Source organism: Talpa occidentalis, unplaced genomic scaffold (genome assembly GCF_014898055.3).
Source record: "Talpa occidentalis isolate TD23 unplaced genomic scaffold, MPIMG_talOcc4v2.1 talOcc4.16, whole genome shotgun sequence".
Taxonomy (NCBI): domain Eukaryota; kingdom Metazoa; phylum Chordata; class Mammalia; order Eulipotyphla; family Talpidae; genus Talpa; species Talpa occidentalis.
Window position 1 is genome coordinate 5,697,524 of NW_023601653.1, and position 16,574 is coordinate 5,714,097.

Here is a 16,574-nt window from a genome sequence, read left to right on the forward strand (position 1 = left end):
GCTAATCTAGTGTGGTAAACGCATGCGCGTGCACACACATGCTTGCACATACACACGCACACACACGGCACTCGCTAGGCGGATGGCAATGTTCTAGGTGGGAATACAGCAGTGAAAAGAAGGACAAAATCCTTGCGGTTACCCATGGCAAACAGTGGTTTGGAGAATATTCGCAGGTTCCCACAACCATCCTGCCAGGGAACCAGCCTTGCTGCACATTCATAGGAAAACGCGGGCTCACTGGGGAGACCCAAGCGGGAGCTGGGCTGGCACTGCTTCCACCCCCCCAAAGCTCATGCCATTTCCACCTTGCCAGAAATGAGCCTTCTCTGGGGATTTCCTAAAATGCAGGCACGATGTTTATTGAACTCCTACTACGTGCCAGCAGGCTCTGTGATTTTTGTGTTGACAATAAAATGTTAGGTAGCCACATTACTGCTCCCACTATTTCACAGATGCAGAAAGTTGGGCCTCAGAAAAAGTAGCCTGCTTTAGGTCAGCTAGTCAGTAAAGGGGTCCAGTCCAGGTCTAGCGTGATCTCTGCCAAGGTTTCCAAGACACCAGTATCCCCGGTGCTCCCGGTGACTGGTCCATGCCAGCCTGGTGACTCTCCTGCCTGGAAGCCCAGAAGGATGGGGCAGAGGTGGGGGCTGCACCTCCTCAGGTGGGTGGTGAGACTTGATGGAGACAAGGGTCTGTGGGGTGAGCCCTGGCCTCCCTAGAGCTGGCAGCAACGGGAGAGCAGCCCAAGGCTGCTGCCCGAGGGATGGGCTTGGGCAGTTCAGTTCTGGATGTGGCTGCGGCTCAAGGTCAAAGCTGCATCTCCAGGCCTGAGTCCAGGGCCGCTGGGCTGGCACGTGCTGGGAACCTGCCAGAGCCCACGGGACAGCGTTAAGCAAGCAACCTGACAGGTCGACGCCCGCCCCCATCCTGTAGCCGTCCAGAGCACCCCGGCACACCAGCCTGGCACCCTGTCCCTTATCTCCTCCTCTCACCCTTCCTCCTGCTCCAACCTCCCCCCGACACAGAGCCTGGGCCACGAGAACAACGTGGCACCGAGCAGATGCTTCAATAAATCAGGGCCTTGTCCTCTTAAACCAGAAACAATTCCACCCCTGCACAGCCTGTCCCTCTGGCCTCGTGCCATTTCGGATCCAGCTGGCAGCTCGCAAATGAATCCAGCATCAGGGCCAAGGAACTGATGTTCATTAATAGGCACCCTCGGGTGGTTAATTGCCATTATTTCCCCAGGTACACACCTCAGAGTTGACAGATGACGCTGTCCCTGCCAGCCTCAGGCAGGGAGGGGGTGGCTGACGCGGCCAGGGCCGGGCCCTCCACTCCAGCCCCCCCCAGGGCTGCGTTTCAGCCTGGCTCTGGTGGCGGGGGGAGGAGCACCCCGGCCCATTCCTCCTTCCTCTTCACCAGCCCCTTCCTTTCTCCCCTCCGCCCCACAGACCACGGAGCCAACAGCAGACAAACCTGAGCTAAAGAGCCCAGCCCTGTTCCGGCCAGCCCTGGGAACACGAGCCCCAAGGTCATGGCAAGGCAGGTGCCCGCGGCCCCCAGCGGCCTCTGTCTTGGCACATTCCAACCAGGTCCACATCGTCCCCCCAGACCCCTGCCCACCATGCCCACGGTGACCCCCAGGAGCCCAAGTCTGGCGTCCTCCGGTCCTCGCCTCATCTCCCCTTTAACAAACATTCTCCAAGCCCCAGTGACTGAACCTCCTAAGAGCTTGGCCGCCTGTGCTTCGACCCCCCCACCCCGCGCCGCCATCCTCTTCGCCACCTCAACTCTCCCTCTCACGTCAGCCACCAACTGCTCTCCCTGCCCTGCTGCCCCAGAGAGGCCCCTCCAATGCAAACTCGATTAGATCCTTCCATTGCAACCTCTTGTGGCTCCCCTGCCTCAGGAAAAGCGCTGTTTCAGACAAGATTGAAATAACCCTTCGCCGCTGCCCCCACCTCTCCCACTTCACTCCCTGCGGGGCTCCCCTGTCACCCCGTCCCAGGCCTTGGGTGCACCGCGCTGAGCCTGACTCTGGGCAGCCCCCGCACATGCTTTTCAGCCTTCCCCTTCCCCACCCACCCTGATGAACGCCCACTTCAGCGCTCGGCTTCGGGGCCAGCTCTTCCAGGAGGTCATCTCTGCTGCCCAAGTTGGCTAGGGGCCCCCCTCTGGGCCCCACAATTCCCTGTGCTTGTCTTTCCTACAGGAGCACCATTACCTAGTAGCTGCTCAGACATGAGGGCGCCAGGTCTGTCCCTAAGAGGCCTGCACAGCCGGGGGTGCGGGGGTGCGAGGCCTGCGGGATCGGGCTCTTCCTTCCACTAACAGGAGCTCCTCCCCCGGCCCTGTGGGCTGCCGGAAGACCAGCCCCAGACCGGGCAGGGATTGGGTCAGGTGTTTACTCCCAGGCCATAATGGGCAACAGCCAGGTGGGCTCAGTCTTCACTTCAGCCCCTCGGCAGGACTCCCAGCCCTGTCCTAAGCAAAGTATTGCGACCATCTGCTTTTCCAAGCATTTCATTCACTCCCTGACACAGGCCCGGGAGTCTCGGGGTCAGGCCCAACCCAGCAGCTGGCCATCAATCTTCCTGCCAAGTCCGTGATGAAAAAGACAATTTCCCAGCTCTACTCCAGGCCTCCCTGGTGGCTTTCCTCATCCAGGCTCTGGATGGGGCTCCTCGCCCTCAGCTTGGTATCAGAGCTCCAGTTGGGGGTCTGGGCTGTACGACTGCACCTCGGCCAGCTGGGCTAGACCCAGGCCATTGCGGAGGGCCTGCCTGTCCAGCCCCTCCCCGGGCCTGGGCTCTCATGCAAGTCCAACTCCAGCTCGGACACTTGCTGGGGGTGATCTTATCCCCCGAAGACACCTCCCCTCTCCCCCTGTCCTAGGTGGAGGCGGTTCCCAGGCCCAGAGGTGACCAGGAGGAGCAGCAGCCCAGCTGGGTGGCTGGAGCAACCGTGGCATAAGCTAACCCCAGGAGGTTGTCCCCCTACAACGCTGCAGGGCCCCACCACGTCATCTGGCAGCCAACTTGCCAGATGCTCTTAAATGTTTTTCCGGTGCTACGGAAACACCCATCTCTCGGGCCCAGTTAGGAATCCCCACTCTGCAGGGAATAGGCCACTTGGCTCTAGACAAGTCACTTCACCTCCTTTGAGCCTCAGTTTTTGCTTCTGAAAATGGACATACTTTTCCTTGCCTGCCATTGTGGGTGCAAGGCACAGGGGAGCCAGTGGAGGTGTGAGAAACAGCCACACTGGGCTGGGTGCAGGGAAGTGGGAGCACACACTTGCTCTCCCGGGAGCACTCCCACTGCTGCGGCTAAGGCAGCCAGAGCAGCCTGGGCAGAGACGTGGGAGAAAGAGTCCTGGACCAGCAACAGGACCCTGCACTTCCCACCCCAGCCCTATGCTGGACCCTCAAAGCAGTGTTCCCCAGACATGGTTGCAGCCTCCCCCCTGTGAAGGTGACTGCCAGTTGGACCCCTGGGTCTGTGGCAGGTGGCAGGCAGTGACAAGGACTCAGCAGCTGCCTCCTGTCAGGTAGGGAGGGATCCTGCTGGGGTGCCCAGCAGCCTGGAGGTGTGCTAGGGACATATGGGGACCAAAAGGTCTCAGGCCTTTGCCCAGAAGCTAATAATCATTATTGGCCTGTGGTGAGGGAGGGGAGTGGGCAGCTCTGAAGCCTTCGAGACTGATTTATTGGTTAATTAGTAGGTTTCCACCGCCACAGATTGACTACCCCAGCTGTATGCAGGAACGGGGAGGGAGGGGGTCACCGGGCAGCCAGGGCTGCTGGAGGCCAGCTGGGGTTCGAGGGTGGCTTAGTGTCTCTCTGCAGCCAGGAGCGCCAACAGACTGGCTGACTGGAGGCAAGAACCAGGAGCTGCCCATCAAAAGGACCATCTTAGGATGCGCCTGAGGCTTTGATGCCCCCAGGACATCTAGTCTGGTGTAGGGAGCAGCAAGCTGGGGCAGAGGCCGGTGCAGAGCCAAGAAGAATGGAGAAAAACCTGGGACACCAGGGAAACTGAGCACTGGGGCTCCAGAGGTAGAGGAGGTTCCAGCAGCCGGGCTGAGCCCATCTTTTGCCAAACACCAGCCATGAGGGGGAGGGTGTCAAGTCACTCAACTGCTGATTCCCGGGTCTGCGTCTGTCTGTAAAGCGGGGCTACCTGCCTGCAAGGCTGTGCTGATCAGGACAGGGGAGGACACAGTCCTGCCGGAGACCAGCAGTAAAATGCTCAGTAACAGGGGCCTGCCCTGGTGGCGCAGCGGTTGAGCGCTGGGCTGTGAAGCTGCCCGCAGCCTCTGCAGCACCGTTGGTTCCCGGGCCGCTGGCGAGGGTCCCACAAAAGAAAAAAAAAAAAAAAAAAGGCTCAGTAACAGCTGCTGTGCGAGCTGCCAGTATTAAATGACCCAGGACAGGGCGGGGACGGGAGAGGGGCTCGGTCAAGGGTGGAGGAAGCAGAGCCCAGAAGGTACCGCCAGGGTTGAAGGGCCAGGCACAAGGATCGCCTCCAGCCAGCCCGGCGGGGGACACTCTGGGGCGGCAGGCGCTGGGCCGGGGAGACACAGTTCCAGCTCCTGGGGCACCATCCCCGGGTGGGCGGGAGCCCCAGCGCCTGCACTGCTGCTCAGAGGGCGCCCGACCTCGGCGCCGCGCCCGGGCCCGGTGGAAGAGGAACGACGCGGAGACACCCAGACGCGTTCAGGCGCTTTATTCCCCAGCTGGGGCGCACCGGGCCCCTCCAGCCTCCGCGCCCGCGGCGGGCTCCCCGCGGGGCCCCCGGGCCCAGCCGCCCCCCGCCGGCGGCCGGGCGCGCGGCCGCACGTCCCCGGGGCAGCCGGCCGGGCCCAGGGGCGCGGGGCCCAGGGGCGCGGGGCGCACGCGGCGGAGGGCGCGGCGGGCGCCCGGGGCGCAGCGCGCGCGGCGGGGCCGGCCGCAGGGCCACAGGCGGCGGAGGCGCGCGCGGAAGTGGCGCGAGGCGAGCGCGTAGACCAGCGGGTTGAGGCAGGAGTTGGCGTAGGCGAGGCAGTGCGAGGCCAGGCGGCAGGCGTAGGTGGCCGGGCTGAAGGCGAAGCGGCCGAACCAGAAGCAGAGGATGAGCGCGTGGTGCGGGCCCCAGCACAGCGCGTAGAGCGCGGCCACCGCCAGCATGGCCCGCCCCGCGCGGCCCGTGGCTCTGCGCCGGGCCTCGGCCGCCGCCGCGCCCGCGGGGCCCACGGCGGCCCACAGGAAGCGCAGCGTGCGCGCGTAGGCCAGGCTCACCACGGCCACGGGCAGCAGGTAGCCGGCGGCGAAGGTGGCCACGTCCAGGGCGCGCCGGCGCGCGTCCTCCCAGGCGGGCACGCAGAGCTCGAGCGCGCCGTAGCGCACGGTGCCGTAGTAGCTGAGGTAGGGCGCGGAGAAGAGCGCCGCCAGCAGCCAGACCAGGCCCACGGCGGCGCGCGCGTGGCGGGGCGTGCGCAGGGCCCGCGAGCGCAGCGGGTGCCGCACGGCCAGGTACCTGCGGGCGGCGGGCGGCGGGTCAGCGCGGCGGGCCCGGGGCCACCCCCGGCCGTGACCTGCGGAGCCCGGGGCCTCGATTCCACTCCCGCCCCGAAGCCCCGAAGCGTGAGGATGAAGGGCGGAAGGCAGGGCCCGGACCGGAGCACGGGCGCTGGGCCAAGGCCATCAGCAACCGGGAGCCTGGCTTTGACCCCAGGTTTCAAGGCCTGAGAGCGGGTGTGAACACGAGCTGGGCCACGTGTCGGCAATAAGTGTCTGATGCAGCCTGATGAACTCATCCCCTTGGCCATTCATTCCACCCTCACCTGCTGGTCTCACCTGTGCTGACGCTGAGACTCGGAGCCCGGGAAGCCGGCCTGGAGTTAGGGCAGGGCGGGCTGGGCTGGGGGATGGGGCCCGCGGGCTATCATCTTCCCTGGGTCTCCCACTTTGTGTCCTGGTCCCGCTCCCCACCCCCACCCCCATTCTCTCCTTCCTAAGGCCAGTGAAAGTCTGTCTGGGTCTTTCCTCCCCAGCCCAGCCCCAGCCAGACCCCGGAGCCCCACCCCCGAGCACCTGTCCACTGAGACCGCCGCCAGCGTGAAGCTGCTGGCGTACATGGTGAGGTAGATGAGCAGGTGCACGGCCTTGCAAACCAGGGCCCCGAAGAGCCAGGCGTCCAGCGTGTAGATGGCGGCCTGGAAGGGCACGCAGCACAGGATGAAGCAGAGGTCGGCCACCGCCAGGTTGAGGATGAACAGGTCTGTGGTGCTGCCCGGCTCCTGCCAGGCACTCACACCAGGCTGCAGCAGCACGGCCAGCACCAGCCCGTTGCCCACTGTGCCCAGCAGGAAGATGAGGGCGAAGACCACAGGCACCGCCACAGTCCCCACACTGCCCGGGCTGTCCAGCGAATTGTTCTGGGCGTCAGCCATCTCCCCATTAGACGGGCACCTGGGGAAGAGAAGCTGGAGCCTTCAGACAGGAGCCCCCAGCCCTCCCTGGACCAGGAACCTTGTTCCTCCAGCCTGGGCCTGGCCAGGTCTTCTGGGCTGGCAGCTTATGGGGACAGGGATGCGGGGAGGAACGGAGCCAGGGGGCGTCACTGAGACCCACTGTGCAAGCTCCTGGCACAGCCACATTGGCCGCTCAGGCGGGTGTCTCAGTTCCCTAGGGAACACGGCCGTACCCCAGGGTGGGCAGGGCTGATTAGGTGGTGACGGCCACCTCCAACCAGCGTCGCAGGAGAGGGGGGCGAGGGCCCGGCGGGGCCAGGGAAAGGGGCTCCAGCCTCTGTTTCCCTTCTCAGTGGGGATCTGGAGCTCAGGGAAGACTCCTGGACATGGGTCGCCGTCAGCCAAACTTGGGTGACACCCCTGCGTCATTGGAGTCCAGTCTAGGGAGGGCCCGGAGAAGCACAGCTGGGGAGGCCACATGAGACAGTGCCCCCTCTTGCGCGGGAGGAAACTGAGGCTCAGAGATGGGAGCCTCATAGGAGCCTCATAGGAGCCTCGTGTCACACCGAGTGGCAGATCTGGGGCTCCTGCCGTCCCGGGACCCCCAGTGCCCAGGGTGGAACGCTCGTCTGCTGGTCTGTAACAGGTGGGACCTCAGACAACCTGTGTGTGCTGTGGACAAACTGTGCCCTCCACCCCTGCCCGCCCACAGCCCACGTCAGCTACTACCTGTGGATCCCTCTGCGACGGGACAAATTAAGGACGAAGGGGGACCGGACAGGGAGGAAGAAAGGTGCTCTCTGCCCCCACCCCCAGCATGCAGCATGCCCCTGATGCCCAGGATGGGCAACACCCACCTCAACCCTGGGCACTGGGTCCCTGCTCGATCCTGGGCAGCCCAGCGGCTGACGCTGCCTCCTGCCTCAGTGGCGGCCCCTTGGTGGCTCCCTGCAGGTACAGGTCTGCCTCTCACTTCTCCCTCTTCTCCGTCAAGGCCCCTCCTCTCTTCGGCCCCCCTCTGCTGAGCCGGACTTGGGCCCTCCCTCTGGAGTAGCCACTGGCCACCTCCTCCTCAGCCCCTGATTTCCCTGGGGTGGCATGGTCTTCTGCCTGGCTCCCGCCTGGTCTGCGTGGCTTCTGCCTTTCTGCAGTGAGTAACCCATTGATCTCGCGCTCTGAGATTGGCTCTGTAGTTAACCCCTGCATGCCCAGCCCCTTCCTGGCACTCCTGGCTCTGAAAGGGCTGCGTGAAGACTCCACCCCTCATCCTGTCCCCTCCCTGCTCAAAGTAGGGGTCCAATCCAAGCTCAGAAAGGATTCGAGTCATGAGTGGGGGTGTCCTCGGCTAGGAAACCAGAATGCGTCCCTTTCCTGCAGACTTTAGAGAGGACTCCTCACCCAGCTCCTGAGAATCCCGAGACCCCTATCTGCTTCCCTAGGTTTGTTGCAGGGGTTCAGTCTGGCTGAAGACCAGAGGGTTATGTGCCCATCCAGAGTCTGGATGAGCCCGAGGGCCACGGAGGTGGTGAGGGTTCTAGAGCAGGAATGTGACTCGCCCGTAATTTTTTAAAAATTGTGCTGTTTTGAGGGCATGTTGGTTTGCAACACTATGACTTAGGGGTACAGGTTCACGCCTCTTCAGATGTACATTCCACACCACACTCACCACTAAGGCACCCATAATCCTCCACCGTAGTCCTGCCCATTTACTTTGTAAGATGTTTATCATGGGGTGAAAACGGCTGCACAGCGGGTAGCGAGCTAAAGAGTGACGCTCTTGTCCGTGCAAGAGCACAAGTAGCTCAGTGACTGGCTGTGACCCATCCTGGGGTGTGCCTGGGTCTCTGGGAGGATTGGCACATGGACGTGTCCAGAGGGTTAGGCTGGCACCGGGGCGGGGGGCACTGGGCTTAGCAATACAGAGGTTGTTGGTAAACGGGACAAGTGTCATGGGAAGAATAATGAAGGGGAAGAAGAGGCGAGAGGACTGATCGGGTCTTTCTAGCAGCCGGCAGCTGGGAATGCGGGGGAACGGCAAGGAGAGGAAAGCCTGGGGGGACGCTTGGTGTGGTGGATTCGGAATCACTGAGCGCCGAGGTCCACAACCACCTTGTGTGAAAGCAGTTCATGGTCAAACCACCGGAAGCCTGGACAATGAACATGGGCCGTCTGAACCCTGAAGGCCCCTGGATCCTCAGTTCCTCCCCTTGGGAACCTCCACCCACAAGCCCACACCTTGGCAGGGCTGCTGCTATGTGGGGCAAAGAGCTACTGAGCGGCAGCAAGACTAAGCAGCTGACGTGACGGCAGAGGGGAGGGGAGGACCAAGGAGTCCACAGAGGGCCGGCGGGTGGGGTGTGTGGCCACCATTATCCCAGGCCCGGGTGCTCCTGATGCGCCCTCCTCCTCTTGCTCCAACTGCTGCTCCTGACAACTGGACTTGAATCCGATGCCAAGGCAAAGGACGTGGCCGGCTCGCCCTGGGAGCCATCCTGGGAACCCTGGGCAGGGCAGACCGTGGAAGTGCAGCTGGGCCTATGGTCCACGGAGTGTGGCTGATCCATCGTGGTTCCTCCATCCTGCAACCCTACAGCCTCTGCAGGCATTGGGTGACTGCGGATAAACACTGAAGCTGGCACCTATGCGCGGGTACTGCTATTGCTGCTGCTGCTGCTGCACCAGTGGGTGCCTCCTACAACCCCTCGGAACCGCAGGCAGAGCGAAGCTGGCCCAGCTCAGTGTTCTAAGTCCAGCGCCCGCCACCAACCACTTGGCAAACTACCGCGGCATGCTAGCCGGGACGTGGTGGCACTGTGGCTGCCAGCGCCGGTTCCCGGGAATGGCGGGAGGGACGATGGACCTCACCTCTAACCAACTCACCTAGGTCTGGGTGGACCTGGGCCAGTGTTCCTGCCCTAATGGTCAGCCACACCAAGAGGTGGCCGGTGCTGTGACCAGCCGGAGTGGGGGTGTGGTGCTGTTGCTGGGCCCCATGAGAGCAGCATGCAAATGTGTTCCTGCTGTTGATGTGGCTCCGGCTTGCACCCCCCAACCTCCAGAGCTCAAGAACCCCACCCAGCCCAAATGGGCTGGGATTCCCAGAGTTCTAGCACTAATGCCCTGCCTGATTGGGCCAGACTATCCATTCCCAGAAGTTCAAGTTGAACGGAGGGCTGGAGAGGCGGGAAGCCAGGGACCTGGTCCTAGTTCCTGCTAGTGAATGAAGAGCCTTTTCATTCCGCAGACCTCAGCCATCAGGAGCTGCCAGACTCAGAACCCACCCCCACCTCCACTAGGTACCCTCAAGGCAGAGGGGGAGGGGAAGGAAGAGAGAACCAGGGGCAGAGATTGTGCCAGGGGGTCGGCATCTCCAGTGGAAGAGCGCTGAGCCTGGGTGGGCGGGGTGAAGGGTGGATGGGCGTTGGCAGCAACAAATGGTTGCTTGCTGCCTGCCCTGGCCTGGCCAGTGCGCTGAGTCCAAGGCCTGGAGTTCGGAGGGGGTGGGCCGGCCTGCAGCGTAGTGCCTGGCGCCTGAGCTCGCTGCGCCCCCTGGCGGCTGACCATCAGGCCTGCAAGCCTTGGGGTGAGCAGACGGAGGACCCCAGATAGTCTTGCGTCCCCTGCACAAGGCTTGGGTGACGACAGACCGCATAGAAGAGGGTGACCCCAATAGACTACCCCCTCTACGCGAGGTGTGCAGAAGGCCATACCACCCCGTGTGCTACCCTTTATGACATCTGCACGACACAATCGCCTAATGACACACTTCAGGCCTAGTTAAGAAACTCGTGGCCACAAGGACAGACGCCTGCTCCCGCAGGGAACCCGAGGCGCACTTAGGAGGTGGGGCCTGCTCAAGTCAGGGCCCGTGTGTCTAGAACACAGGATCCCCAACTGTCAGCAGCCTCTCTGCTCTGCTTTGGGGTTTAACTCTTCTGCCTCTCCTCCCAGACCTGGACTTGGGCTCCTGCCCCCTTATCTGGGAAGCGGCTGGACACCCTGTGGATGGGGAGCAGGGGGCTAGGCCACAGGCAGCTGCAGAGCAAGGGGTAGGTGGCGTGGCGAGGACCTGCAAGGCTGTGCTCACCTACCCTCTGGCAGCTCAGAGCAGCCAACTGAGCCAAGTGGTGAGTCTGCCTATCTCACCCTAGTTGCCCGAGTTTCACCGTGACACGGGGGAGGTGAGGGGTCAGCCCTGACACCTACACCCTCAGAAGCCACAGGGCTCTGGCTGCCACCTGATTCTGCAACCCACCGCAGGACGGGGCCTGCTCGGAGAGAATAATGCACACGAGGTGTCAAGGTCAATTTCCACACTGTTGCGTCACACTCAGGCCCCAGCATAGCCTCACCCCAGCCAGGACTGAGGGCTCAGAGCCCCTGGCCTGGCTGATTGAAGGCGGCCCCCTTTGTTGCTTGGCAGCACCTGGCCTCAGGGCAGTGCCCCGTGCAGCCGCCCCACCTCCACGAAGGCCTCCACGCAGCGGTCGATGTCTTCCTCGCTGTGCACTGCTGAGATCTGCACCCGGATCCGGGCCTTGCCCTTGGGGACCACAGGGTAGCTGAACCCGATGACAAAGATGCCTGGGAGGGCAGAAAGGGGCAATCTGGGTTCACTAGAGCACAGGGGTCTCTTAGAATAGGGCGCTTTCAAGCTCACTCCCATGGCTGATCGAAGAGGGGAGCAGTGGGAGTATCCACAATCTAAGGGTCCCCCAGACCATAGCCGGCTTCCTTGCCCTAGCCCCTTACCTTTCTTTAGCATGTCGTCTGCCATGCGCGAGGCCAGCCGGGCATCACCCAGCATCACAGGGCAGATGGGGTGACTGTTTCCTGAGATGGTGAAGCCGGCAGCCTCCATCTTACTGCGGAACCTGTGGGCACAGCCCGAAGTCAAATCTGCTCCCAGTGGGCTTGTGACCCAAGATCTGCACCCAGGTCTGCGGGAAGAACCAACAAAGACAGAGACGCAGACCCGAGAGCCAGGCGGAGCCACGCAGAGGGACAGGCAGACAAAAAGGGCGGCAGAAGACTGGACTGCACAGGAGAGCGAGACGTGGGGTCACCTGCAGAGGGCTGCACGGGGGACCAGAAGGCAGAATCAGAGAGAAGGGGAGGTGGGTAAGCAGGCCGCTCTCGGCCGAGAGAGCGGAGACCAGCCCTGTGTGCCCTGCTGGGATGTAGTGCACAGAGCAGAGCCTGCAGGCAAAGGAGCTCTGGGCCTGGGCATGCCCCCACTCTCCCTGCCCCATCCCTGCCGAGGAGCGCACCGCTGGGTCTTGGCCGCCATAGACTGGACGATGGCATTGCTCTCCATGAGCAGGTCCAGGGCCTTGGAGGCACAGCCAACGACAGCAGGTGGCAGGCTGTTGGAGAAGAGGTAGGGCCGGGCACGCTGTCGCAGCAGGGACACCAGGGGCCCAGGCCCCGTCGTGTAGCCCCCTAAGAACAAGGGCAGAGGTGGGCATGGAAATGGCAGTCAGAGGCCAGGGGCCAGAGCCTCCCCAACCCCTCCTGGAATATAATCCAGGCTGCCCTCTTCTCTGCAGTCCGGTCTCCCGCCCCCTCTTCCCTGAGACCCCTTCAGGGCCCTGCATGTGGGTAAGGGGACCCTACAGCTCTCCAGGCACCTGATGCTCCGCCCAGTGCCTTCCCCAGCGTGGAGTTGATGATGGTGACCTGGTCCATCACGCCCAGCAGCTCATCCGTGCCCCTGCAAGGGAAGCTGCCGCGTCACCACGTGCAGCCCAGGTGCCCAGGGATCATAGGTTCAACTGGGGGCTGGCCTCCCTGTTCCCCACCCACCCTCAGAAACCCGACCCAGGGCCTCAGGGGCCAGATGCTCCCACCGTCCCGTGGCCCCCAGGAAGCCGGTGGCGTGGCATTCGTCCACAAAGACCAGGGCACCGTATCGAGAGGCGAGGTGGCAGATCTCCCGCAGCGGCGCGATGTCACCGTCCATGGAAAAGGCCCCATCAGTGGCCACTAGCCGCAGCCGATGCTTCTGCAGGGAAGACCCAGACCCCCCAGGCCCCGATGCCTAAGCAGCGCCCTCCACCCCCAGCTGCTTGCTAAAACTCAAGGCAGGTGGTGCAGTGCGATAAGGCTTTGGGGTGAGGTATTTACTGCAAAGCTTGGTTGTCTCCAACCTTCAGGCTGCTCGTAAGTGAGGACAGGCCTCTCCAGCCCTGGTCCCCGAACCTGGGCCTTGTCCCACCTGGGCCTCCTGCAGCTGGGCCTCCAAATGGGCCATATCCAGGTGGCGGTAGCGGTATTTGTGGGCCTTGCACAGGCGGATGCCATCGATGATGGAGGCGTGGTTCAGCTCATCCGACAGGACTGCGTCCTCGGGGGTCAGCAGGGCCTGGACCAAGGCAGTTGGACTAGAGCCATCGCCCAGTTGCCTTAGATCCCTCTCCCGTGTGGCCTCCCGAGTCAAAATTTCATGGCCAGCCTGGCTGGCCTTCAGAGTCCCAGCACGGGCAGAGTCCCAGCCACAGGCCCTACTCCAGTGCGGGCAGGTGAGAACGTTTTTGGTGAGGCCCTGATTCCTGCCATCCAGCTGACATAGGTTATCTCCCAAACGCCCTGGAGGCGGACCTCCTCCTGGAGCACCTACCTGATTTCCATGAGAAACGGGCACTGCAGCCTCTAAGCATGGCACCGGCCCTGCCAACTTCTCCTGACTGCCCACTCCCAGACTTTCACAGCCTCGCAGGCCTCACCAACTTCCACCCACGGCCTCCACACACCTCGAAGAGGCCAGCATTGGCATCAAAACAGCTGGGGTAGAGGATGGCATCCTCCCGCTGGTGGAAGCGGGCTATCTTTTTTTCTAGATCCTTGTGGATGCTCTGAAGAAAGCAAAGAAAACAGATATTAATGACCACTGGGACATGTGGGACAGAGGGTCACCAACAGACCAGCTCGGAAGGCCTGCAGCCTCAGCCTCTCCCTTCTTTCTGCACAAGGGTCCCCCCCAGAGCCAGCAGGCATCTGGCAGGTGGTTCCCATTGAGGAATTAGGGGCCCACCAGTATCTCTTCCTGGCTGGGTCCTTATTTTGTAATGGGGTCTGATGGTAGAATTAAGGGTGCTGATGGGAAAGGAAGATGTGACTTCCTGACATGAACCAGAATCTTTCTGGGTCATTTTATGGAAAAGAGGATGACACAAGTAACCCTGGGTTCATCTGGGCCTGGGATTCTTAGACTTGAAAGCTATTCAGTCTGAGTGGGGTTTCTGGTGAAAAGTGCCCCTGGCTGGAAGTCAGGAGTTTCCATCTGTGACATTCATTCCACCCTCATCTTTCAGAAAGGACAGATGATCACAAGAAGTCACGGAGCACAAACTCGAGCCAGGCCACCAGGGTTCAAATCCCACCGCCACAGGCTGCGTGCCCTCGGGCGAGTCACTTAACTTCTTGGGCCTCAGTGTCTTCATCTCTATCACTAAGGACTATTGTTACGAGGATAGAATTAGTATTTGTAATGTTCTTAAAACAGTACCTGGCACATGGTAAACAGGTTTCATGTTTAAGTTTATTTTGTAACATTTACAAAATAACCAAGTTTTATGTAGCACTACTATGTGTCAGGCGCTACTATGCATCAGGTACTGTCCTAAGCATTTTCACTGTCTCTCTTTAATTTGTAATGATTCTATTAGGTGGTGTTATCCCCACAGTACCAATAAGGGGATTGAGGCACAGATGGGTTAAGACACCTGCGCAGAGTGAGGGTAAGTGGAAGCACTGGGAACCAGGCTCGGGCAAGGCAGCTCCAGAGTCCTCAGTGGCAGCCCCTGCCTGCTCATCTTTGGGGCCGGCACAGGCGGGAGGAACTCAGTCTTATGGGTGGGGAAATGGATGCAGCTTGCTTAAGGCTTCTCAGCAAAGCAGAAGCCTGGACCCGCCTTTCCAGTGGACAGCGCTGGGGCAAAGAGTGGGATGAGATGAGCCCTCTGTGTGGAGCAGAGAGCTGGCATCAGCACCTGCCACAGGGGACAATGCCTTCCCGACATGCACTCTGTACCTGGGTCCCACAGATGAAGCGGACAGAGCTAAGGCCAGCTCCAAACTTCTCCAAGGTGTGCAAACCTGCCTGGATCACCTCGGGGTGGCTGCTCAGGCCCAGGTAGTTGTTGGCACAGAAGTTAAGGATTCCTGAGGAGGAGGACAGGGGACAGACACAGCAGCTCAGGGCAAAGAAGTGTCCCTGGTGTCAGCGCCAGGTCCTGGGGCCTCAGAGAAAATGAACCTGGATCCCCCCTGAGGAGGCAACAACCACACAGTGTGATCCATTCTGGGGCCAATGCCAGGATGGGGAGCTGGAGCCCCAGGAAGCACTGAATGGGACAGCTACAGAAGATGGAGGGTTAGGAGAATTCTCAGATCAGCGCCTTGAAGGATGAGCCATTTAAACACTGGCTCTGAGTCACTGTCCGCCAAGGTGGAAGCCTGACACTACCAACCCTCATCAGGCCGGTGGTTTTCCTCTCGAGTAAAAGAAGAAGTTTGCTCAATTGCCCACAAGGCCCTGAAACTCCAGTTCACTTTGCTGCCTGGTACAGACTCACATGCCCAGAGGGGGTGCCTCTGAGACCTGGGTCCCTTGAACCATAAAGCCCCAAGTGAACAGCTAACCCGAGGAGGACACTAAGGAGTTCTGGGGGGAAGTGAACCTGAGTCTCCTAATTCCCCATCTTCTGACCTGCTCTAAGCACCCCTGGAGGAAGGCAGGGGTTTCCTGAGATCACGTCTTACTAAGAGTTCAAGCTCTACTTCCTGAACACAGGCAGGCTTGGGGGTCTGTTTGTAAGCACTGCACCCCAGGGCCTGGTGGGCAGGACAGGCTAGGCGGGCCCCATTCATGCCATGGCTTCTGCAACAGCCCCCCCCCCCCTTGCATACTGTGATTTTGGCCATGCAGTTGCCTCTCTGGTACAGTTGGCTGATGTTCTAGCTCCAATATCCCAGAGGACCTAAGGCCCAGCTCTGCCTTAGCTCCGGGGGCTTTGGGGCAAGTTACTGCACAAACCTGCCCTTCAGTTTCTAGGTTGTAAAGTCGAGTGAGTCACTCCTAGGCTGCGCCTGCAGACGTCCATGTGCAGTAACCAGGAGCCTGCACAAAGCAGCTGTCCCAGAAACCCGGGTTTCTTGATCTCGCCTTTCCGCCACCCTGCCCGGTGGGAGCCACCCTGCCTGGTGGGAGCCAGCTGGTTGCCTCTCTTTTTCTCTCACGTCCTCACAGGGCTGAGTCTCTGTTCGGCCCTGCCTTCTAAGCCAAAAAGGTGCCCAAGGGCAAGCCACCTCCCCCCCTGGAAACGGGTTTAGCCAGGTTGGAGCTAACACCCGGTAGCCGCAAAGTCCCAGGCGCCGCCCCCGCGCCCGGCAGCACCCCCTCCGCGTCCTCCATTTCTGCACAAGCTTCGGAACGGCCCTAGGATACGAAGCCGCGTCCGTCGAGTGGCCCAGAGGGGCAGTTACCTCCCGACACGCCGTCCACGTGGATGCGCGGCCCCTGCCGGGACGTGATGATCCGCTCGCTCTTCCAGGTGCCGGCCCCGCGGATCCCCTCCAGCTCCCCCTCCAGGATGCCACGCAGCTGGGCCAGCGCCGACTGGGCGCGGCGGCCGCGGGGGGCTCCGGGGAGCGCGGCGCGGAGGACGCGGCCAGCCCACATCGCGGCCGCTGCACCCCGCCAGGCTGCCGCCGCCGGGCCGTGCGCACCGCGAGCGCGTCACGTGGCCGGGGGCCGGGCCCCGGCGGCCAATCGGAGCGCGCGGGGCTCCGCTCCGGGGGCGGGGCTCGTGGGGGCGGGGCCAGCCGGGGGCGGGGCCGGCGGGATCCGCCGAGGACCGAAGCGGACGGGCCTGGAAGCCGAGACGCCGGCGCCGCCGTCGGGGGCGGGGGGCGGAGGGCGGGGAGGGCGCGCGGGGCCCGCCCGGCGACTCCCCCCCCCCGCCAGCCCTCCCTGCCGCGCACTCGCCTCCGGGAAGGGGCGCGGGCACCCCCGGGCCCCAAAGCCGGTCGCCTGGGCCGGCGGGGCACGACCTGCACCCTGGGCGCCGCAGCGTCCCGGGCCCGGGGCCCCATCCTCAGGGGCGAACGCCCCG

At 62.3% G+C, this 16,574-nt stretch overlaps 2 protein-coding genes across 2 annotated transcripts; both read right to left on the minus strand.

Moving 5' to 3' along the window:
• Positions 1-4,732: 4,732 nt before the first annotated feature.
• Positions 4,733-6,492, minus strand: GALR3 (galanin receptor 3). Its single transcript, XM_037515164.2, has 2 exons — positions 6,080-6,492; positions 4,733-5,522 (listed from the first exon to the last, which is right to left on the minus strand). Exons 1-2 carry the CDS (start codon positions 6,436-6,438, stop codon positions 4,733-4,735), a joined length of 1,149 nt encoding a protein of 382 aa, XP_037371061.1. The 5' UTR covers positions 6,439-6,492.
• A 3,548-nt stretch (positions 6,493-10,040) lies between these two features.
• Positions 10,041-16,186, minus strand: GCAT (glycine C-acetyltransferase). Its single transcript, XM_037513603.2, has 9 exons — positions 15,946-16,186; positions 14,492-14,622; positions 13,212-13,313; positions 12,677-12,823; positions 12,309-12,463; positions 12,090-12,172; positions 11,730-11,901; positions 11,212-11,333; positions 10,041-11,043 (listed from the first exon to the last, which is right to left on the minus strand). The coding sequence occupies exons 1-9, from the start codon at positions 16,139-16,141 to the stop codon at positions 10,892-10,894; spliced, it is 1,260 nt and encodes a 419-aa protein (XP_037369500.1). The 5' UTR covers positions 16,142-16,186; the 3' UTR covers positions 10,041-10,891.
• Between the last annotated feature and the right edge of the window lie 388 nt (positions 16,187-16,574).

Bases quoted from the DNA above. Each gene is read 5' to 3' on its own strand.
- GALR3 (XM_037515164.2), bottom strand. From the start codon at position 6,438: ATGGCTGACGCCCAGAACAATTCGCTGGACAGCCCGGGCAGTGTGGGG. The intron at 5,523-6,079 runs GTGCTCGGGGGT...CGCCGCCCGCAG, and splicing joins GCGGCGGTCTCAGTGGACAG to GTACCTGGCCGTGCGGCACC.
- GCAT (XM_037513603.2), bottom strand. From the start codon at position 16,141: ATGTGGGCTGGCCGCGTCCTCCGCGCCGCGCTCCCCGGAGCCCCCCGC. The intron at 12,824-13,211 runs GTGTGTGGAGGC...GCCTTGGTCCAG, and splicing joins CCAATGCTGGCCTCTTCGAG to GCCCTGCTGACCCCCGAGGA. The intron at 12,173-12,308 runs GTGGGAGCATCT...CTTCCCTTGCAG, and splicing joins TTCCTGGGGGCCACGGGACG to GGGCACGGATGAGCTGCTGG.